Source organism: Bufo bufo, chromosome 10, assembly GCF_905171765.1.
Source record: "Bufo bufo chromosome 10, aBufBuf1.1, whole genome shotgun sequence".
NCBI classification, from domain to species: Eukaryota; Metazoa; Chordata; class Amphibia; order Anura; family Bufonidae; genus Bufo; species Bufo bufo.
The window spans coordinates 150,154,803-150,178,958 of record NC_053398.1 but is presented as its reverse complement, the minus strand read 5'-3'; the positions used below and the strand labels follow the sequence as shown (position 1 = coordinate 150,178,958).

The 24,156-nt window shown below is 52.9% G+C and overlaps 1 protein-coding gene across 2 annotated transcripts in view; it reads right to left on the bottom strand.

The window, feature by feature from the left end:
- The window catches only part of ZC3H18 (zinc finger CCCH-type containing 18), an 85,202-nt gene that overhangs the window by 5,410 nt on the left and 55,636 nt on the right, over positions 1 to 24,156 (bottom strand). Inside the window, exons 10-17 of one of the 2 annotated variants that reach the window (XM_040409044.1) lie at positions 9,984 to 10,229; positions 8,210 to 8,329; positions 6,914 to 7,015; positions 6,580 to 6,768; positions 6,356 to 6,493; positions 4,365 to 4,373; positions 3,460 to 3,620; positions 3,000 to 3,211 (exon numbers count right to left, since the gene is read on the bottom strand). In XM_040409044.1, the coding sequence (XP_040264978.1) occupies positions 3,000 to 3,211; positions 3,460 to 3,620; positions 4,365 to 4,373; positions 6,356 to 6,493; positions 6,580 to 6,768; positions 6,914 to 7,015; positions 8,210 to 8,329; positions 9,984 to 10,229 (1,177 nt within the window). The remainder of the gene's footprint in view (positions 1 to 2,999; positions 3,212 to 3,459; positions 3,621 to 4,364; positions 4,374 to 6,355; positions 6,494 to 6,579; positions 6,769 to 6,913; positions 7,016 to 8,209; positions 8,330 to 9,983; positions 10,230 to 24,156) is intronic. The other variant, XM_040409045.1, reaches the window with a different exon arrangement.

The following is a 24,156-nucleotide window of genomic DNA, read 5'->3' as shown; positions in this document are numbered from 1 at the left end:
TACTGCCTAGCAGCCCAGTGGGGTTTCCTGCGCTTCCTTCTGCCTGGCGGCCCAGTGGGGTTTGCTGCGCTTCCTTCTGCCTGGCGGCCCAGTGGGGTTTCCTGCGCTTCCTTGGTTTCCTGCGCTTCCTACTGCCTGACGGCCCAGTGGGGTTTCCTGCGCTTCCTACTGCCTGACAGCCCAGTGGGGTTTCCTGCGCTTCCTTCTGCCTGACGGCCCAGTAGGGATTCCTGCGCTTCCTACTGCCTGACGGCCCAATGGGGTTTCCTGCGCTTCCTACTGCCTGACGGCCCAGTGGGGTTTCCTGCGCTTCCTTCTGCCTGACAGCCCAGTGGGGTTTCCTGCGCTTCCTTCTGCCTGACGGCCCAGTAGGGTTTCCTGCGCTTCCTGCTGCCTGACGGCCCAGTGGGGTTTCCTGCGCTTCCTTCTGCCTGACAGCCCAGTGGGGTTTCCTGCGCTTCCTTCTGCCTGACGGCCCAGTAGGGTTTCCTGCGCTTCCTTCTGCCTGACGGCCCAGTGGGGTTTCCTGCGCTTCCTTCTGCCTGGCGGCCCAGTGGGGTTTCCTGCGCTTCCTTCTGCCTGGCGGCCCAGTGGGGTTTGCTGCGCTTCCTTCTGCCTGGCGGCCCAGTGGGGTTTCCTGCGCTTCCTACTGCCTGGCGGCCCAGTAGGGTTTCCTGCGCTTCCTACTGCCTGGCGGCACAGTGGGGTTTCCTGCGCTTCCTACTGCCTGACGGCCCAGTGGGGTTTCCTGCGCTTCCTTCTGCCTGGCGGCACAGTGGGGTTTCCTGCGCTTCCTACTGCCTGACGGCCCAGTGGGGTTTCCTGCGCTTCCTGCTGCCTGACGGCCCAGTGGGGTTTCCTGCGCTTCCTACTGCCTGACGGCCCAGTGGGGTTTCCTGCGCTTCCTGCTGCCTGACGGCCCAGTGGGGTTTCCTGCGCTTCCTGCTGCCTGACGGCCCAGTGGGGTTTCCTGCGCTTCCTACTGCCTGACGGCCCAGTGGGGTTTCCTACTGCCTAGCAGCCCAGTGGGGTTTCCTGCGCTTCCTTCTGCCTGGCGCCCCAGTGGGGTTTCCTACTGCCTGGCAGCCCAGTGGGGTTTCCTGCACTTCCTTCTGCCTGGCGGCCCAGTGGGGTTTCCTGCGCTTCCTTCTGCCTGGCGCCCCAGTGGGGTTTCCTACTGCCTGGCAGCCCAGTGGGGTTTCCTGCGCTTCCTTCTGCCTGGCGGCCCAGTGGGGTTTCCTGCGCTTCCTTCTGCCTGGCGCCCCAGTGGGGTTTCCTACTGCCTGGCAGCCCAGTGGGGTTTCCTGCACTTCCTTCTGCCTGGCGGCCCAGTGGGGTTTCCTGCGCTTCCTTCTGCCTGGCGGCCCAGTGGGGTTTCCTGCGCTTCCTTCTGCCTGACGGCCCAGTGGGGTTTCCTGCGCTTCCTTCTGCCTGGCGCCCCAGTGGGGTTTCCTACTGCCTGGCGGCCCAGTGGGGTTTCCTGCACTTCCTTCTGCCTGGCGGCCCAGTGGGGTTTCCTGCGCTTCCTTTTGCCTGGCGGCCCAGTGGGGTTTCCTGCGCTTCCTAATGCCTGGCGGCCCAGTGGGGCTTCCTGCGCTTCCTACTGCCTGGCGGCCCAGTGGGGTTTCCTGCGCTTCCTGCTGCCTGACGGCCCAGTGGGGTTTCCTGTGCTTCCTGCTGCCTGACGGCCCAGTGGGGTTTCCTGTGCTTCCGACTGCCTGACGGCCCAGTGGGGTTTCCTGCGCTTCCTTCTGCCTGGCGGCCCAGTGGGGTTTCCTACTGCCTGGCAGCCCAGTGGGGTTTCCTGCGCTTCCTTCTGCCTGGCGGCCCAGTGGGGTTTCCTGCGCTTCCTTCTGCCTGGCGCCCCAGTGGGGTTTCCTACTGCCTGGCAGCCCAGTGGGGTTTCCTGCACTTCCTTCTGCCTGGCGGCCCAATGGGGTTTCCTGCGCTTCCTTCTGCCTGGCGGCCCAGTGGGGTTTCCTGCGCTTCCTACTGCCTGGCGGCCCAGTGGGGTTTCCTGCGCTTCCTACTGCCTGGCGGCCCAGTGGGGTTTCCTGCGCTTCCTACTGCCTGGCGGCCCAGTAGGGTTTCCTGCGCTTCCTACTGCCTGGCGGCACAGTGGGGTTTCCTGCGCTTCCTACTGCCTGACGGCCCAGTGGGGTTTCCTGCGCTTCCTGCTGCCTGACGGCCCAGTGGGGTTTCCTGCGCTTCCTACTGCCTGACGGCCCAGTGGGGTTTCCTGCGCTTCCTGCTGCCTGACGGCCCAGTGGGGTTTCCTGCGCTTCCTACTGCCTGACGGCCCAGTGGGGCTTCCTGCGCTTCCTTCTGCCTGACAGCCCAGTGGGGTTTCCTGCGCTTCCTTCTGCCTGGCGGCCCAGTGGGGTTTCCTACTGCCTAGCAGCCCAGTGGGGTTTCCTGCGCTTCCTTCTGCCTGGCGGCCCAGTGGGGTTTCCTGCGCTTCCTTCTGCCTGGCGCACCAGTGGGGTTTCCTGCACTTCCTTCTGCCTGGCGGCCCAGTGGGGTTTCCTGCGCTTCCTTCTGCCTGGCGCCCCAGTGGGGTTTCCTACTGCCTGGCAGCCCAGTGGGGTTTCCTGCACTTCCTTCTGCCTGGCGGCCCAGTGGGGTTTCCTGCGCTTCCTTCTGCCTGGCGCCCCAGTGGGGTTTCCTACTGCCTGGCAGCCCAGTGAGGTTTCCTGCGCTTCCTTCTGCCTGGCGGCCCAGTGGGGTTTCCTGCGCTTCCTTCTGCCTGGCGCCCCAGTGGGGTTTCCTACTGCCTGGCAGCCCAGTGGGGTTTCCTGCACTTCCTTCTGCCTGGCGGCCCAGTGGGGTTTCCTTCTGCCTGGCAGCAGCCACTGAGCTTCTGCTCTGGTTAATGATGAATGAATGATGTAATGTATATTAGGGAACTTAACCCCGTGGAAGGAGAAGAACTGCAGGAATGTTGTTGGCTCCGGGTGGCAGATGTGTGACTAATGGATGTGAGGGGTTCATTACATCACCTTGCTAAGGAGCGTTAGCTTGATTTCCTTGTGTGCGCTGAAGCCGCTTGGGGCCTGGGGCGGTGCTGGGGGCAGAGGCGCCGGTTTGCTGCTACTGATGGGTTTTGCCAGTTTGGCTGGAGCAGGTTTTGGTGGCGGTGGCGCCGTGGTGGGATCTCGGGGTCGTTTGTCCTCTTTCGGTCGCTGGTCATCCTTTTTAGATTTTTCAGAGGCTACAAATAAATAAAATAAGAATATTGCATGGAGAATAAGTCTGCAGGAGGCGGCCTGCGGGTCGGTGTGGATCTGCGAGGAAGAGATCTATCAATACTGCAGCAAAGCCCACAGCAACTGCCCCACTTCTGCCTTCAACCAGTATTGATAAATCTTTAACCCATGCTGGTGTGGAGGTAGAGAGACTGGTTGCTGATATTAATGGATTACTGTAATCAGACAGGATCGGGTCTCTCCTGTGACTTACCTTTGTCTTTCTTCATCTGTGAAGGAGTTGGAGATCGGGAGCTGGCGGAGGAGATGGGGCTGGCGAGATCGGCGTACATGTCCTCCGAGTCTGCGCTGCGCACAGAACTGCTGGAGGAGGAGACGCTGGAGACGGAGGAGACGCTGCTGACGCTCAGGGACCTGCAGGGAGACCAGCCGCTGCATTAGCTTCTCATTACATTGAATATACTTTGTCTTTTACTTCCTCACCATTATCAAAATATCTGCTTGCTGTCAGTGAATAGGAAAACTCCATCAGTTGTGAATGGGTTTTCATTCTCCGGTCACAACAAGCAGCGATCTTCATAATGGTGACAAGGTAAAGATGCCATCCTAGATTATGGAATTGCTTTCCTCAATATATTTTTAAGGCAAGACCTGGGGAAACATGCATACATTGTGTTCTGCTAGTGGAAGGCTGAAGTGGGTGGAGCATGACACAAGACCCTGTTTTGTCATGCCCCACCCCCAGCAATACCACAGTATCAGTATTACCCAGCGTGACCTTTTCAATAGTTCCCCTAATGTAACCCTACAATCCCAAACCTCTCATCTTAGGGAATTACTTTTCATATATTTCCCCAATTCTTAAAAGGTTCCCTTTAAAATGAGGGTGTGTAACCTTTGGCCGCCCAGGATGCTGAGAGTTGTAGTCTCGGCTCCAGCTTGCACGCCCCGATTTGAATGCAACAGAATGAAGAGGAAAAAATAACCAAAGCCAGATTTACAGCACCATTAAAATAGCATAAAACACCCACGAGAGAAACCGTTTCCAGGTAAACTCCCAAGATAGAAAGTGACTCCAAAAACAGTGACCGATTAAAGTGGAGAAGGAAGCGGCCTTTCTCTGGGGCCGGCGCCGCCCCCGCCATGTGCTGAACTCACCTGGATTTCCTGGTCGGGTTTCCAAATTGTAGAGAGAAAAAGACAAAAAACATAAGAGAAGCGATTAGAGCGAGAACGGTGACAGCAAAAACAGCGGGATCTAGTGTAGGATGAGCGCATACTGAAGGGGTATTCCCACTCCTGACTCCAGAACGGGGCCCCCAAAGCGAGCAGACGCAGACCTGCATGCGGGTCCACTCTCCAGTCACTGGTATTGGAGTTCCAAAAAGAGCCGAGCACCGGCCGTCCCATAGGGGTGAATGGAGAGGGGACCGCACTACATCCACCGCTATGGGACTTCCGAAAATAGCCAAGCGCGAAGAATGGAGAGTGCATGGTGCATCCTTCACTTCGGGGGTCCCAAAGTCAGGACCACCCCTATCTGGCACTGATGGCACAACCATGTCTCAGATGGACCAACCCCTTAAATGTATCATACATTGTTACACTGTATCAAATGGAACATCGCAGATTAATGATGTATAGGAAATCATGGAATTGTTCAAGTGACAATCAATATAAGTCCAATTTCAGACGGGAAACGACCTCGACGCGGGAGCAGCGTTTCCTGGAACCATCGCTGCTCATCTGAACTGGTTTGTCAGCATCATTCCTTCCTGGGAGCGAGTCGGAATTATTTTTTATTTCTAATCTTTTTATTGCAATTTTTAACTACAGAACATCTAAATAAAAGGCACAACAAAGTCAGAAAACCATAGATATATATCAATAAAATATTAAAGGGGTCCTGCAGTTCTTTTAGGGTCCATTCAGACATCCGTAGGTGTTTTGTGGTCCACAAATTGCGGATCTGCAAAACACGGACACCGGCAATGTGTGTTCTGCATTTCACGGACTGCACATCGCCGGCACTACAGTAGAAAATCCCTTTTCCTGTCCACAGTTGCCGACAAGAATAGGACATGTTCTATTTTTTTCGGGAATGGAATTGCGGATCTGGAAATGCGGACAGCACATAGTATATCCGTTCCGGTCCCACTGAAAATGAATGGGTCCACAAAATTGCAAAACGGATCCTGACCCAAGTTGCGGACGTGTGAATGGACCCTTAAACGGATGATCTATCCTCTGGACATCTGATTGGTGGGGGTCCTGGGTGTCAGACCCCCGCCGATCAGCAGTTTGAGAAGGCAGCGGCGCTCCAGGAGCGCTGTGGACTTCTCGCTGTTTACCGCCGGCCCAGTGACGTCACGACCAGTATCAGTGGCCTGGGCGCGGCTAAGCTCTGTTCACTTGAATGGAGGCCAGTGCTACTAGTCGTGACGTCAATGGGCCTGCGGTGAACAGCGAGATGGCCGCGGCGCTACTGCCAGCGCCGCTGCCTTCTCAAACAGCTGATCGGCGGGGGTCTCACACCCGGGACCCCCGCCGATCAGAGGATAGATCATCAGTTTAAAAGAACCGCAGAACCCCTTTAAGACACAGGTGTATCATACACGCACACATCTCTATGCCGTTTCCCCAGGGAGTGTTTTTTAGTTTTCTACATTCTGTGTGTTGGAACGGAGTCGTCAGATTTTCTATTTTGTGAGTTTCATCTAAAGAAATGATGTGTTTTCCTTTGTTCTGGAATGTATGGAGTATTTCATTTGGGATGTTACTGCAGTTGTGGGGGTGGAGCGGTGTGTCCACGAGTCCGTGATACACGCCGCACTATTAGTAGATAAAGGATGGATTATTTGAGGTCTTGTTCTGTGTAATGTTATATATAGGAGATCGGGTCTAGCGCTCTCGTTATTTTCCGTTATGTGCCTCTGTAGGACGTTTTGAATGTCTTCTGAACTCTAGTCACATAATGCCACGACTACAGTTCAGTGGACTCACAGCATCACAAGTTATCATGATGCGGAGAATCCACTTCAGACGCGCAGTGTCCGTTGCTCCCACACAGCGCATGTTTCCCGGACTAAGAGGGTGGGGATATAAACATTGGTACAACCATCGTGAGATGCCGGGTACTGCCATTATACCTGGATTTCCGAGATGCGGAAGGGGATGGTGACAGAGAAGCAGACGAGGAGCGTGAGGATCTGGACAGCGAACGAGATCCAGAGCGGGAACTTGATCCGCTGTAGCTGCTGCCGCTGATGCTGCCGCTGAGGGTTCTCCTGTAGCAGACGACATAGCAGGCGGTTTATATGGATGGCAGCTATAGGGGGTGATTATTCAACCTGCTGATGGTAGGGTGCTGTACCTTCTTGGCGGTGCTTTCCTCTTGGTCTCCTTCGCTTGGCTGATTTTTTTGTCGCCAGTTTTAACCACCTCTGGCCCGACTTTTGGAGGTTTTACTGTTGTGGCGGCAGCGGCGGCGGCGGGTGGTGGTGCTGCTGCTGTGGGGGCAGCCGGCGCGGGGGCTGGAACCTTCTTCACATTTAATTTCTCTCTAAAAGCAGTAAGACACCATGTTACATTCTCTGGTGAGATGTGCTGCTACAGGACGCACACACTGGATGCAGCCATAATGCACGGCTCTTCTCTACTCCGCACCAATATGGCGGCCGTAGCGTTTTCCCTTAGTTGTCACTCACCCTTTAGCGGTAGCCGGGGCAGGTTCTCCTTTGCTCTTAGTGGCAGCTTTTTGCGAAGAGCGTGTCGGAGAAGGAGACTGTGATGAAGAGAAAGATCTTGACCTAAAGACAGAGAAGCGAGAGTCAAAGTGAAGGCAGTAACTTTCGGTAGCAATATCAGCGGCCATACATTATAAAGTGGGGGGGGGCTGCTGTCTGCAGGAGGTCACAGCGGGGGACCTGCCCATTATAACAAGTTACCCCCTATCCACAGGATAGGCGGGGGTTCTACCGATCATGAAAACCCCGTCCCTGAAATGGACGGAGCAGCAGGTCGGTAATGCGCGCCACTGCGCCATTCATTTCTGTGGGAGCGCCGGTGATGGCCGCGCACTGCACTCGACCAGCACTTCCATAGAAATGAATGGAGCGGCCGCGTGCTTCTCAGACCAGCCTCTCCATCCATTTCAGGGGGCCGCCACAGGGTACGGGGCCCCATTCCCGTGATCAGTGGGAGTCCCAATCTGATCGTTACCCACTATCCAGTGCATAACCGGAGTATCTTTAAGTAATCAAATGGAGTCTACGCTCTGCTGCCGAGTGCTACTGTCCTCAGATATCCGCTACCCCATGCTTTACAGTGCGTGATGTACTTCAATGGGGTTGTCGCGGTAGAAAGCGGCCATTAACCCCTCCATATCCCTCATCTGGCCCTCTGATCACTTCAGTACTTTAGTCTACCTTGTGCCTAGAAGTATTAGTGCCAGTGCCTCAGGCTTATGGTCATGTCCGACCTGGCGGCCATTGCTAGGCCCTGAAACTCCCTAATAACCCATCGCCCTGCAACAACATAGCAGCTCCTATCCGTGTGCCGTCATACTACCGCCTGCTTACCCTCAGGTACTATACCGCTCGCGGGATAAACCCTGCTGTTCTAGGATTGCGGGTTTGTATGAGGATACCTCAGCATGCTGGAATTGTCCAGATCCCCAAAGGGAATGCCCACTAGCCCCTTAAAGTATAACGGACGTGCGGCCGCATGCAGCGGTTTGTGTCCGGCCGATTGCCGCCATTCTCTGCCGGATTTCAGTGCCGCAGTCCTTGGCGAGTAGCGGTCCCCGGAGAGCGCCGCGTTGCTCATGACACAATCTTGTATTGCTTGATCTTGCTCCTCGCCGTAATAGATCTCCACACCTGAAGTGTCAGTTCCGGGAAACCAGCAAGACCAGTCTGACCGGAATTATTTCCACTTTCACAGCGGAGCATTTACCCTTCAGTGTCTGAGGGGGGGGGAGGGGGGCATAAACCTGAAATTACCTGGAATGGCTGCCAGAAAATGAGCTGTGCTGAGACGAGCGGCTGGAGTAAGAACTATAGGACGAAGATCTAGAATGTGAGGATCCAGAACCGGAGTATGAAGAGGAACGTGAAGAGGATCTGAAAGACAACCATCACAAATCATTAGCGGGACAGCGGGCGTCAGGGAACGGTCCGCACATTTCTAATGCACTTTGTGATTCAGGTTCTTGACTTGCTGTCAGTGAACGGAAACATTATTATTGTCATAAGTCCTGCAGACAATCTAATGTGTATAGGGGCCCTTAGGGTCCTTCTAGATGGCTTGATGAGGGGACCCTAACCCTCAATCACCTCTGATCTGTGCACGGGGGTTGAATGATTGGTAATACGATCATTCATCCTCCATGCAGTTTGTTATGTTGGCAGCACATCCCCTCTGAACACAGGGAGACCACGGAAAAGGCACGATCACCACCAAACAAGCGTCTTCTGGACGATCGCAATGGGGCAATAATCGGGAACGTGCGTTCTTACGCCAATCTGCCCACTCTTAAAGGCGGCCGCACACCTTACAATGCAGTCGAGTGCGGTCATTTAGACCCCGAGAAGCATCCATAAGGCTGAAGGCCGGTTAGTCTGCCCTACATCTGACAACTGGTGTGAAGAACGCAGAAAACCAGCAGCAAATGGTGGGATACCGGGAACAGTGAGTGAGTCTCTGAAGTACAAGGGTGACACAATGTTAGGGACCTGTAAAGGTATTCAGTGGTGAACGTAACAATACACAATGTGCGCTAATAAACCCCAATAATAGCCCTTATAGGAGACGTGTCTGATCAGTGGGGGTCCGACCAAAGGAATCCCCTCCAATCCTGAGGACAAGGCTCCTGTGCCCCCCCCCCCAGTCTGATAGGAGACGTGTCTGATCAGTGGGGGTCCGACCAAAGGAATCCCCTCCAATCCTGAGGACAAGGCTCCTGTGCCCCCACCCAGTATGATAGGAGACGTGTCTGATCAGTGGGGGCCTGACCAAAGGAATCCCCTCCAATCCCAAGGACAAGGCTCCTGTGCCCCCCCCAGTCTGATAGGAGACGTGTCTGATCAGTGGGGGTCCGACCAAAGGAATCCCCTCCAATCCCGAGGACAAGGCTCCTGTGCCCCCCCCCCAGTCTGATAGGAGACGTGTCTGATCAGTGGGGGTCCGACCAAAGGAATCCCCTCCAATCCCGAGGACAAGGCTCCTGTGCCCCCCCCCAGTCTGATAGGAGACGTGTCTGATCAGTGGGGGTCCGACCTAAGGAATCCCCTCCAATCCTGAGGACAAGGCTCCTGTGCCCCCCCCCCCCCCCCCCAGTCTGATAGGAGACGTGTCTGATCAGTGGGGGTCCGACCAAAGGAATCCCCTCCAATCCCAAGGACAAGGCTCCTGTGCCCCCCCCCAGTCTGATAGGAGACGTGTCTGATCAGTGGGGGTCCGACCTAAGGAATCCCCTCCAATCCCGAGGACAAGGCTCCTGTGCCTCCCCCAGTCTGATAGGAGACGTGTCTGATCAGTGGGGGTCCGACTGCCGGAGACCGTGGGGTACAGCGCTCTGACATCACTGGCAGTACCACAGACATGAAGGGAGCAGCACTGTGTGCACCCACCTGACTGACACTCCATTTACACGGGGGTTCTCATGGTTAGTGGGGGTCCCGGAGGTCGGACCCCCACTATCAGACGTATCTCTTCTTCACACAATAGAGGATAAGTTTATATCTTGGGAGAATCCCTTTAAGGGCACAAATGTACCTGGATGAGTTGGATCCAGAATCGGATGAGCCCGAGGGGCGGCGTCTTCTGCGTCCACGGCTGGGAGAGCCAGAGTTTCCGAGTTTCTTTTTTGGGGACTTTGACCGACGCCAGGGGTCCTTCCATTCATCAGCTCTTTTAACTGTTGGTGGTCCAGATAAAGTCGGGGGGACAGCGGACGCAGAGGGGTTAACAGCGGGTAAAGCTGCAGCAGGAGAATCTTTCTTCGGGGCATCATTAGGGCGACTGAGGGAAGGAAGAGGAGAATTCACGAAAATTAGACAAAAACAAAGGACACATGACTGATCAGCATCTATCCATCACTAGAGATCAGCGGTGCCATCACTGAGATCAGCATCTATCCATCACTAGAGATCAGCGGTGCCATCACTGAGATCAGCATCTATCCATCACTAGAGATCAGCGGTGCCATCGCTGAGATCAGCATCTATCCATCACTAGAGATCAGCGGTGCCATCACTGACAATGCCGCCTATCCATCACTAGAGATCAGCGGTGCCATCACTGACAATGCCGCCTATCCATCACTAGAGATCAGCGGTGCCATCACTGACAATGCCGCCTATCCATCACTAGAGATCAGCGGTGCCATCACTGAGATCAGCATCTATCCATCACTAGAGATCAGCGGTGCCATCACTGAGATCAGCATCTATCCATCACTAGAGATCAGCGGTGACATTACTGAGATCAGCATCTATCCATCACTAGAGATCAGCGGTGACATCACTGATAATGCCGCCTATCCAACACTAGAGATCAGCGGTGCCATCACTGAGATCAGCATCTATCCATCACTAGAGATCAGCGGTGACATTACTGAGATCAGCATCTATCCATCACTAGAGATCAGCGGTGCCATCACTGAGAATGCCGCCTATCCATTCACTAGAGATCAGCGGTGCCATCACTGAGATCAGCATCTATCCATCACTAGAGATCAGCGGTGCCATCACTGAGAATGCCGCCTATCCATCACTAGAGATCAGCGGTGCCATCACTGAGATCAGCATCTATCCATCACTAGAGATCAGCGGTGCCATCACTGAGATCAGCATCTATCCATCACTAGAGATCAGCGGTGCCATCACTGAGATCAGCATCTATCCATCACTAGAGATCAGCGGTGACATCACTGAGATCAGCATCTATCCATCACTAGAGATCAGCGGTGCCATCACTGAGAATGCCGCCTATCCATCACTAGAGATCAGCGGTGACATCACTGAGATCAGCATCTATCCATCACTAGAGATCAGCGGTGCCATCACTGAGATCAGCATCTATCCATCACTAGAGATCAGCGGTGACATCACTGAGAATGCCGCCTATCCATCACTAGAGATCAGCGGTGACATCACTGAGATCAGCATCTATCCATCACTAGAGATCAGCGGTGCCATCACTGAGATCAGCATCTATCCATCACTAGAGATCAGCGGTGACATCACTGAGAATGCCGCCTATACATCTCATCATCAGGTATGGTTGTAATCCCACCCCAGGTTATAAGGACCAGGAGGGGTGTCAGTAGATTACAGGTGCACCCAGATATTAGTGAATTCCCAGATAAGCGGTGACGCAGCATGACCTGTAGGATGGCGGTTTCGTGGGGTGATGCCAGCAATCCCTGAGGAGGAGAAGCGTCACGGAAAGTTCTTATGTCAGGTATCCGTGGATGCAGGAAACGCACCACCGGGAGGACAGTATGGAGACATCACACGCCGCCGCCTGTACCGACACGCACAGCGGATCCGCAGTCACCCGGATAACACGTCCATTCATCAGACCTGTACGCCGTGTGCGCGGCTGGCTGACAGATACCGCCTCCGGGGGACGCAGCTTCTGACGGCGACCCCACAAGCTACTAAAACTGCATAAATGGCAACTCCCTCAGGGGGTTACTGTGGAGCGGCTCCAGTCAGCATTACCGCTACTACACCAGGGGAATTGCTATTCAAGCAGTATCCTGTGACAGGTGAACGCATCTGCAGGATGTTTGTGGATTTCACACTTTGCTTCCAGTCTGACCGCCCCTTTAAGGTCTATCAGATCCACGTGGCGACACGGAGATTAGTGGCCGCTGCTGCCAGGATTATATGGGCCCCTGATAGCAATGACGGTGGAGGAACAAACAATCGCCTTCCTTAAGGAAAAGATCACCCACAAAAACAAAAGTGAAGTTGCAATCAGCGGAAGAGGCGGCCGTCAATCATTGACCGTCTGCGTCAGCACAGAGCTGGCGGCCCCTTATCTCCAGGAGATCTGCACAAAATGCACCCAGATCTCACAAGAGCCTCCATAAACAGGAGGTGTTGACGTCCATCTGCCGCATCCGCCAGCATCACACAGACACACGCGCGTCAGTGCAGAGGAGCAACTCCGTGACCGTAATTACCAGGCGGGAGACAACAAATCACCATCTGCTGGGAAACATGGCGGAATGTAGCTGCACTACAACTCCCAGCAGGCACACAAAGAAAGTGAAAGGAGCAGGCTGGGAGGTGTCAGAACTGTAATAGCTTAAATAACAAATCCCTAACTTGCATGTTAATATCAGAATTGCAGAGACCCCCCCCCCAACTGCTTACAAGGCAATCGCATACTGGAGGTTTATATAAACTAGTCACAGACTTACAATTGCTTAGCTAGCAGTTGCATAAACTTGGCGTTGAAAGCATTCTGCTGTTCCATGTTCTTATAACAATTGCTTAACAAGTAATTACCTATCAACAGCTTAAATACCCCCAGGTGTTATTGGAATTGCTAAAATAGCAATCGCACACCGAGCAGCGATCTCCGACGTTGGGGAAATATTCCTATATAGGAAAAGCTGATGAATCCAGGAAGCCCCAAAACGTTAAAATCACAACGTCCTAAACAGCAATCGCACACTGGTACGATAATACTGGCGTCCAGCTGCCGCCACACCGATAACATGGCATTAGGCTACCTTTACACTAGCGGTTTTCTTTTCCGGCGCTGAGTTCCGTTCTAGGCGCTCAATACCGGAAAAGAACGGATCGGTTTCATCCCTATGGATTCTGAATGGAGAGCGATCCGTCCAGGATGGAGACAATACCGCAGCATGCTACGGTTTTATCTCCGGCCCAAAAAACGGAACACTTGCCGGAATGCCGGATCCGGCGTTTTTCTCATTGAAATGCATTAAATGCTGAATCCGGCCCCGAGTGTTCCGGCAAAACGGATCCGGCATTGCGGTCTGCGCATGCTCAGTCCGCAAAAAAGGTAAAAAAAGAAAAATAAAAAGGCCGGATCCGTTTTTCTGGATGACACTGGAGAGACGGATTTGGCATTTCAATGCATTTGTCAGATGGATCAAGATCCCGATCCGTCTGCATACGTTATGACGGATCCGGGAGGCAGTTACGGCGACAGAACTGCCTCCCGGAATCCTCTGCCGCAAGTGGGAAAGTCGCCTTAGACGGCGACTGAAGAGGCCGAGCTCCCAGTCGGGGTCTATGCGCAATCTGCGGTGTGTGAACATACGCCTTAGACTCCCACTGCCCGACTGTTTAATGCTTGCGGGGGCCACCGACCAGACCTTCCTGGGGGCGGCATGGATTGGCAGTTTCTTGGGGAGATAAGACCCCTGGAGATGTCATCACCTCTTCCTATTCATAACACCTGCATGCTCGGCCAAGCGGAGGATGCAGGTGCCATCTACAGAGCGCTGAGCGCGTCTCCACAAGGCCGGCCACACTGTGCTGGTCTGCACTTCCCTCCGGTTCTGTGATGTTCCGATAATCCAGAACGTTCCATGACCCTGTATTTAGTAATCCTGGTTAATGGCAGATTATAGGAATCTCACGTGTGCACGACCGATGCAGAGTAACGAGTCCTCAGACGTGGACATCACTGCGGTCAACTCCTGGGCCGGAGAAACCCAGGTGAGAGGAAACTGTCAGCACCCCCCACTACAACCTGTCCCCGCAGAACAGGCGCCCCCCGCAGGCCGCAGACAGGCGCCCCCCGCAGGCCCCAGACAGGCGCCCCCCGCAGGCCCCAGACAGGCGCCCCCCGCAGGCCCCAGACAGGCGCCCCCCGCAGGCCCCAGACAGGCGCCCCCCGCAGGCCCCAGACAGGCGCCCCCCGCAGGCCCCAGACAGGCGCCCCCCGCAGGCCCCAGACAGGCGCCCCCCGCAGGCCCCAGACAGGCGCCCCCCGCAGGCCCCAGACAGGCGCCCCCCGCAGGCCCCAGACAGGCGCCCCCCGCAGGCCCCAGACAGGCGCCCCCCGCAGGCCCCAGACAGGCGCCCCCCGCAGGCCCCAGACAGGCGCCCCCCGCAGGCCCCAGACAGGCGCCCCCCGCAGGCCCCAGACAGGCGCCCCCCGCAGGCCCCAGACAGGCGCCCCCCGCAGGCCCCAGACAGGCGCCCCCCGCAGGCCCCAGACAGGCGCCCCCCGCAGGCCGCAGACAGGCGCCCCCCGCAGGCCGCAGACAGGCGCCCCCCGCAGGCCGCAGACAGGCGCCCCCCGCAGGCCGCAGACAGGCGCCCCCCGCAGGCCGCAGACAGGCGCCCCCCGCAGGCCGCAGACAGGCGCCCCCCGCAGGCCGCAGACAGGCGCCCCCCGCAGGCCGCAGACAGGCGCCCCCCGCAGGCCGCAGACAGGCAGGCGCCCCCTGCATCTGCTGGGACCTCGAGGGGCGTTTCCGGCCAGCAATGGCAAATTATAAACTGCTTGTACAAAACGACCTTAAAGGGGTTGTGTCACTTCAGCAAATGGCATTCGTCATGTAGATGCAGTTAATACCAGGCCGTTACTAATGTGCTGCGATGCCTCCTTTCCATCACATTATACACTGCTTGTTTCCATGGTTACGACCACCACTAGAGAGCCGACACGAGGTGGTCGGGACAGAAGCTGTGTGCCTATGTGCACTCCCATGGTCCTGGCTTTTCCTATAGTGTGCAGACGTGACCACCACTGCTGGATTGTAGGGTGGTCGTAACCATAGAAACGAGCAGGGTATAATGTGATGGAAGAATGAATCCAGCCAGCAAAGGAAGCAACATGGACAATCCCAGCACATTAGTAAGGGCCTGGGGTTCACTCCCTCTACACTATACAGGCCATTCGCTGAGAAGAGACAAACCCTTTAAAGGAAATGACATAAAAAACATGACCATTACCAGCCATCAAAGCCGATCCTGCAGCGATGATGTCACACATGCCACTTGACTGCTGAGGCCAATGACTGGTACATGTGATGTCATCACTGCAAGTTTCTTAAAGTCCTGGACAGCCCTTTAAGGTTTTCAGGATCTCTGCTTGCCATCACTCAGTGGAAACAACCCACCCTGGTGGTGTGACGGACACCGGAGCGGTGCGGGTTTTCACAGTATTTATAGGCGAAACGTGTTAATGTAAAGAACCAGGCGGGGGCGCCACAAACTGACCTGTGTTTTACTCACAGAGGTAAACCAAGAAGGTTCCTGCTGAATGACAGCAAGCAGAGATTTTGAAAACCTTTAGAGACAGATAATGAGTACATTGAAAACTACATTTCTTTTTATGATGTAACAAAAGAAAAATCCTCTTTATTTGCTGAGGTCAGAAAAACCTTTAACGCCACGACCTTGAGGCTTATATAGCAAATCAAAAAAACCTACTTATTATCAGAATCACAAGCGGGAAAATATGGCTGCCCTCACAGTGGATGACCCCCGCTTGGCAGCACGCGACAAAAGCTGCATAACAAGTCAAATGGGAGCTGCAATGGTGGCCAGAACAGTTGGCGCCCAGCTTTCCCAATAACGGATATAATGAGATGTAATGATGAGAATGACTCGGAGCAGCACATGCAGTCAGAAACCAAAGGATTGCGCATACTGGGAGTAGTGATCCTCTTCACCGGTTGTATCATCTATGACCATCTGACCCGTCATCCTACACACACATGATGATGCAACGGGCAGACAGGAAATGACATCACACCATGAAACCTGCAGGATTTGCATAGAATTAGACGGTGCACAGCAGGACTGGGATAGTGCTCGGAGCTGGGTGTCTGCACAGTGTGCTCCCACAGCGCTCCCAGTGGTCAGTCCCAGCATGGCAGTGACATCACTCTGTGAACTGAGAATTTCCACTCTTGCAGATGAGCTGCCCTCGGAGCCTGCGCGGAGAGAGGACATCACCTAGAGGGGGGCTGACAAAGACCACCCCGTAAACATGCAACGGCTTCCTCCTATGGCTAAGGAGGGAGAGCAGCAGCTGTCGGGCACCGCTCCTCTTGGACAGGTTGACCACCATACTGATTGCACCCAGCTTTTCTGAGACAATGTAACAGGAAAGTGGGGGGGGGGGGGGGGGGGGGGTAGTCCGACAACTCTGCGGGGGTGGGGAGAAAATGTGTCAGGAGGAGAACGGGCAGTAGCTGCAGATAAGTGAAGAGCAGCATTGTGGTCCGGATATCGGGGACGATGACCGGAATAGTCGCCGCCGTTCCCACAATCACAGAATTCCTTGGATGTGATAAGATCTTCTTGCCCTCTCCACCTCTGGGGTCATAAAACCTTTGCTTTAGGCCTCATGCACACGACCCCAATTTAGTTCGGCATTTTGTGAATCGGAATTGCGGACCCATTCATTACTATGGTCCGCAATTCTGTTCCCGAAAAAAATAGAACATGTCCTATTCTTGTCCGCAATTGTGGACAATAGGCATTTTCTATTAAGTGCGAGCGATGTGCGGTCTGCAAAATGTGGAACGCACATCGCCGATGTCCGTGTTTTGCGGATCCACGAATCCGTGGAACCGCAAAACACACACGGACGTGTGAATGGACCCTTAGGCCTCATGCACACAGACGTTGTTATGGTCCGCATCCAAGGCGCAGTTTTGGCGGCTCGGATGCGGACCCATTCACTTCAATGGGGCTGCAAAAGATGCTGTCCGCATCCGTTGCTCTGTTCCGTGGTCCGCAAAACATATATAACCTGTCCTATTCTTGTCCGCGCTTTGTGGAGAATAGGCAGTTATATCAATGGCTGCCCGTGCCGTTCCGCAAAACACACAATGGTCGTGTGCATGAGGCCTTAATGTTAAGAAATGTTCTCTATCTGGACGGCGGGTCATGTCGCGGGAACTTCTCCGCTATCTGGCGTTTATAGGGAACTTACGGCTGCAGTGAAGGTCGCGAAACGGACACAAGACAACCCCCCCCCCCCCACTAATATAGGAAGGCGCTTAGTGCGCACCTCTTTCAGGCAGGTAACTGGTCAGAGACTATGGACGGGGCCCGACAATCACCTGAGCAGCACCACTAGGCCCAGGAACTCTCAGGGGACCTTCACATGCCACGAAATCCAATGGCCGACCCTGTGGTTGTGCAGACTGAACGCCACCGATGAGCCCGTTCCATGTGGATACGCACTGGAGCCGAGAAGGGACGTGTCCGCTGCCAGCAGTGGGAGGAGTATTCCGTGCGCAAAGCGGGCAGCGTGGACGATCCGTCAGCGGTATTAGGGCCTCATTCACACCACCGTATGTATTGTGCGGTCTGTAAACTACCATCTGCATTTTGCAAGCGCCGGACTCTTCATAACTTTGGCGGATCGCCAGTTCTAAACGTAAGAGCTTCCTCGCTGTCTTACATTTACACTTTTTTCTACACCTAAAAAAAGGCGCAGAAGATGGTGCATCAGACGCCCCCCCCCCTGCAATGTTACACCTGGCGTCAGTGGGGAGAAGTCACCGATAGTGGCGCAACTAACCGTTGTGCCGCCATATGTGCCTGAATAACACGAGGCATAGCTCGGCTTAGTAGATGACCCCCTTTATCTTTTTGTTCATTGCGCTGATAAAACATGTCCGCAAAATGAGGACCACAGACGTCAAAGGGTCCACAAAAAACAAACGTGGGCGGCCCCCAGACCACATCTGTCTTTTCTGAATCCATTGTTTGCGGATCACAAAACCGTTGCGGTCGTTTGCACGAGGCTTAGACTCCGGAATATGGCGCTCACTGGAGCGCTGCGGCCGATCTAATAACGGCCATCCAATGTCCCGGATAACGCCAAGCCATGGCAGAATAAAAAGCTCTGCAGCCGTCGGTGGGGCTGGCCAGCAATGCTTCTCTGCAGCATGTGAATGGCGTCTAAACCAGCCAATCCCGGGGCGCAGAAACCACCGTGACATCCAGAACATGTGAATTACTGCAGAAACACCCGACTGAATGAGGTTACTGCCCCACAAATCACAGTGTGAACGCAGCCTGATAGCCGTCACAGCTGAAGGTTTGTTACAATGGCATCCATAACCCTCTAGAAATAGAACCTAGATACGTTATAGGATCCGGAGAGCCCGCCACCGCCTGAATGAATGCACAGTCCAGTATTCTCCTACTAAGGCCTCATGCACATGACCGTTGTGTGCATCCGTGTCCGTTGTTCCGTTTTCCGTGATTTTCTGTGGACCCATTGACTTTTAATGGGTCCGTTGAAAACTCAGAAAATGCACCGTTTTTCATCCGCATCTGTGATCCGTGTTTCCTGTCCATTAAAAAAATATGACCTGTCCTATTTTTTTGCCGGACAACGGTTCACGGACCCATTCTTCAAGTCAATGGGTCCGTGAAAAAACACGGAGGCACACAAGATTGTCATCTGCGTCCGTGATCCGTGTCCGTTGGCTAGTTTCACACAGACGGAGCCGCAGATCCGTCTGCATAAAAGCTTTTTTAGATCTAAGGGAGGGGGGGCCGCACACTGGCCACCAATGAATTTAAAACTGGGGAGGGAGGGGGTCTGCCCCCTGCTGCCTGGCAGCCACTGATCTCTTACAGGGGGCTATGATACGCACAAATAACCTGAGGGGTTAATTGTGCGGATCACGGCCCCCTGTAAGAGATCAGGTGCTGCCAGGCAGCAGGGGGCAGTCATGTACACAGTTCGTAGTATATTCTAACTTGAAGCGTCCCCATCACCATGGGAACGCCTCTGTCGGATATACTGTCGGATATGAGTTTTCACGATATAACTCAAATCCGATGGTATATTCTAACATAGAGGCGTTCACATGGTGATGGAGACGCTTCAAGTTAAAATATACCATCGGATTGGAGAAAACTCCGATCCGATGGTATAAAGGGACTCCAGACTTTACATTGAAAGTCAATGGGGGACGGATCAGTTTGAAATGGCACCATATTGTGTCAACGTCAAACGGATCCGTCCCCATTAACTTACATTGTAATTCAGGACGGATCCGTTTGGCTCCGCACGGCCAGGCGGACACCAAAACGACTTTTTTTTCATGTCCGTGGATCCTCCAAAAATCCACGGATGAAAAAACGGTCACGGCTCACGGAACCCGTTTTTGTGGACCGCAAAAAAAAAAACGGTCGTGTGCATGAGGCCTAAGGGCGAGATCCGTGTTTTCTCTGATAGTATCAATGGCGTCACGCTTCATATTAAAAAGATAAGATTTTTTAAAGTTTGTTCCTCAAGGGGAAATATCCGCCGAGTATACATAGAGACGCCGATAGGTCCGACAATCTGCTGGCCATTCCGCAGAGTACACATCAATGAACGTACTGTCCCTTTAAGTAAACAAGCTGCGTGGACGTCGCTTGGCACAGGATTCGCAGCGTTCTTACCTGACCCAGAAACACTGCCGCTCCACGCCTGCTGACGTCACCCTTAAATATTACCTTCTGCCCGGCTGCTATTTTTAGGTGTCTATATCAATCAGTGGAGAATTTGCATCCTGGATGAGCCAGATATGGTCCAAATGTCTGCTGCCCCCGAGGTCAGCGTGCGTCCTGTAACACACCACAACGGGGCTCATTGACTGCCAGCACCCCCTGCTGATCAGCTGCTGCAGCCTCTCTAATGTACACGAGGCACAGTGCCCCCGAGGTCAGCGTCCTGTAACACACCACAATGGGGCTCATTGGCTGATCAGCTGCTGCAGCCTCTCTAATGTACACGAGGCACAGTGCCCCCGAGGTCAGCGTCCTGTAACACACCATAATGGGGCTCATTGGCTGATCAGCTGCTGCAGCCTCTCTAATGTACACGAGGCACAGCGCCGCACAGTGGTTGTGTGTGGTACTGCAACACCTGACGGACGTGATGTCACAGGTCTTGTAAAGGGTCCAGGTGTCCTGGAGGTAGGACCCCCACCAGTCCGACATGGGTATTCTATCCACAGCACAGGGGTTACTTATTAGATCCGTGCGGGTCCTGTGGATAGGGGATAACCTGACAACTGGAATACCCCTTTAAGTAATGTATAAAACCCCTTTAAATTCTGGATTATTGGACATCCATAACGACCTGTATTAAAATGGTAAAATATAGAAAGTTTGAAGAACTGGCTGCAACGAGATCTTTTTCTGCTTGCGCCGTTCAAGACTTTCGGACGAGCTGGAAAGCAGTGGATTATTACACTTTCTGCATTACAGATTAGCGGAATTTAGGGATGTCTTATATGTCTGGGGAAACAAAGGGTTATACGGGATTTACACCAATCCGTCTGACGGTGTAGAGCCTATCACGTGGAGGGGCCAGCCTCTGCCAGAACTGACGAGGAGAGCAGCTGTTGAACCGTAAAGAAGAAAAAACGATAGAAGTTGCGCCCACTGGGCACGCAGAGGGATGTCTGGGTGAGCGGCCGCACCGGCGCTGAGGAGTCACCCAGTCCTGGAACATACCGTCTAGATTTCACACAAAAGGAAACAAGTCGCTGGATTTAAACTCTGCAAATAATTATTTCATAGAGAAAACAGGAAGTGGGAGGAACAGGATTTCCCTTCTGTCCACGCGATGACATCAGAGGAGAGGCCCGGCCTCCTCCCGACAGCCTCAATGAGAAAAGCCCGTGAAACCCCAGGTTGGTCAACTGTGGGCAAAGAACACGCTGCGGACTTGATAGTTGGCAAGCCCCCCCCCCCCCTGCTAATGGAGCCGTCACACACAGGGCGAGCCGTGCCAGCAGCAATAAAGCACTGCCAATCACCTCATATGCCTCAGTCCCCGGGTCACTGACCAGGAAGAGCGGCATAAGGCTACATTCACACCAGCCCGTCACCCCCATAGAAATGCCTATTCTTGTCCGCAAGCTGCGGACAAGATTAGGACATGCTCTATCTTTTTGCGGAGCTGCGGACCCAAAATCGGGGCTGCGCTCCGCAATTGCGGCTGCAGACAGCACACTGTGTGCTGTCCGCATCCATTCCGTCCCCATAGAGAATTGCGGAACGGATGCAGACACATTTTGCGGACGTGTGAATGAAGCCTTACCTGGAGGAGAGGAGACTGCTATCCAAATGGTTAATACTCCCAGCATACACTGCACCCAGGAGGAACACCGGATGGATCATCACAGACACCTTATTAAAAGTGCATCTAAAAGAATATCACTGAGGAGCCGTGAATCGTGTTCTCGGCAGTCTAACGGCACGCGGGACTGGGAAGATCTGACCCCCACGCTGCCCAGAGGGGAATGGCCGCCCTGATAGGTTCCTGACACGGGATCGCCCCAACTACAGTCCCTCGCAGAGACGCCACCACCGCTATCACACAGAATAATAAAAGCTGCGGACCACAAAGTCCTCTCCGACAGTAATGGATTAGGGGGAGTATATTTTTGTGATGTTACAAAAGTAATTGATGCTAAAATAAATCAATATACATGTCAAGGATCAATAGGTCTATAGCAGGCATGCTCAATCTGCGGCCCTCCAGCTGTTGCAAAACTACAACTCCCAGCATACCTGAACAGCTTACAGCAGGGCATTGTGGGAGTTGTAGTTTTACAACAGCTGGAGGGCCGCAGGTTGAGCATCCCTGGTCTATAATAAGGCATACCAACTCCAAATATAAGGGCCCTTATTCCTTTACAAATGTCCCAACACATTCGGCCTGGTTCATCAGGGCAAACACGGAGAACATGTTCACCCTGATAATCATCAAACCTATTGCCAAGAAACAAACTACGAGCTCTTTTCTGATGTCACACCGCCGAATACTGCCGACTACTGCCGAGTCTCTGGTCAGACAAACCTCACAACCTCCATTTACTTTGTAAAGGTGCCGCCCAAATACAAACTGACTGAACGGTCTAGATACATATAGATAGTACTGGACCGAGTAATAGCCTTTTATATGCAATTTTTAATAATGCCCAAGTTTTAATGGTGGTCTGTGATAATATTGTACCTTTTACACCTATTTTCTGTATGAAGCCGTCTGACAGGCGAGTAGTCAGAACTGAGAGACTAATCAGAGCAAAGTAAGGAAAAGCTTTCAGGCAACCCTCTAATGAAGGAACAAGGGACCCACAGACCCCAAACAGCAGCCGGCAGAGAACCGACAGAGACCTACTGCGTGCAAGACACACTTCTATCACAGCTAATATACAGGGAGACTCTGCATATATGTACACATCACTGATCCTGTATTATACTGCAGAGCTGCACTCACTATTCTGCTGGTGCAGTCACTATGTACATACATTACTTATCCTGTACTGATCCTGAGTTACATCCTGTATTATACTCCAGAGCTGCACTCACTATACTGCTGGTGCAGTCACTGTGTACATACATTACTTATCCTGTACTGATCCTGAGTTACATCCTGTATTATACTCCAGAGCTGCACTCACTATTCTGCTGGTGCAGTCACTGTGTACATACATTACTCATCCTGTACTGATCCTGAGTTACATCCTGTATTATACTCCAGAGCTGCACTCACTATTCTGCTGGTGCAGTCACTGTGTACATACATTACTTATCCTGTACTGATCCTGAGTTACATCCTGTATTATACTCCAGAGCTGCACTCACTATTCTGCTGGTGCAGTCACTGTGCACATACATTACTTATCCAGTACTGATCCTGACTTACATCCTGTATTATACTCCAGAGCTGCACTCACTATTCTGCTGGTGCAGTCACTGTGTACATACATTACTTATCCTGTACTGATCCTGAGTTACATCCTGTATTATACTCCAGAGCTGCACTCACTATTCTGCTGGTGCAGTCACTGTGTACATACAATACTTATCCTGTACTGATCCTGAGTTACATCCTGTATTATACTCCAGAGCTGCACTCACTATTCTGCTGGTGCAGTCACTGTGTACATACATTACTTATCCTGTACTGATCCTGAGTTACATCCTGTATTATACTCCAGAGCTGCACTCACTATACTGCTGGTGCAGTGACTGTGTACATACATTACTGATCCTGTACTGATCCTGAGTTACATCCTGTATTATACTCCAGAGCTGCACTCACTATTCTGCTGGTGCAGTCACTGTGTACATACATTACTTATCCTGTACTGATCCTGAGTTACATCCTGTATTATACTCCAGAGCTGCACTCACTATTCTGCTGGTGGAGTCACTGTGTACATACATTACTTATCCTGTACTGATCCTGAGTTACATCCTGTATTATACTCCAGAGCTGCACTCACTATTCTGCTGGTGCAGTCACTGTGTACATACATTACTGATCCTGAGTTACATCCTGTATTATACTCCAGAGCTGCACTCACTATTCTGCTGGTGCAGTCACTGTGTACATACATTACTTATCCTGTACTGATCCTGAGTTACATCCTGTATTATACTCCAGAGCTGCACTCACTATTCTGCTGGTGCAGTCACTGTGCACATACATTACTTATCCAGTACTGATCCTGACTTACATCCTGTATTATACTCCAGAGCTGCACTCACTATTCTGCTGGTGCAGTCACTGTGTACATACATTACTTATCCTGTACTGATCCTGAGTTACATCCTGTATTATACTCCAGAGCTGCACTCACTATTCTGCTGGTGGAGTCACTGTGTACATACATTACTTATCCTGTACTGATCCTGAGTTACATCCTGTATTGTACTCCAGAGCTGCGCTCACTATTCTGCTGGTGCAGTCACTGTGTACATACATTACTTATCCTGTACTGATCCTGAGTTACATCCTGTATTATACCCCAGAGCTGCACTCACTATTCTGCTGGTGCAGTCACTGTGTACATACATTACTTATCCTGTACTGATCCTGAGTTACATCCTGTATTATACTCCAGAGCTGCACTCACTATTCTGCTGGTGCAGTCACTGTGTACATACAATACTTATCCTGTACTGAT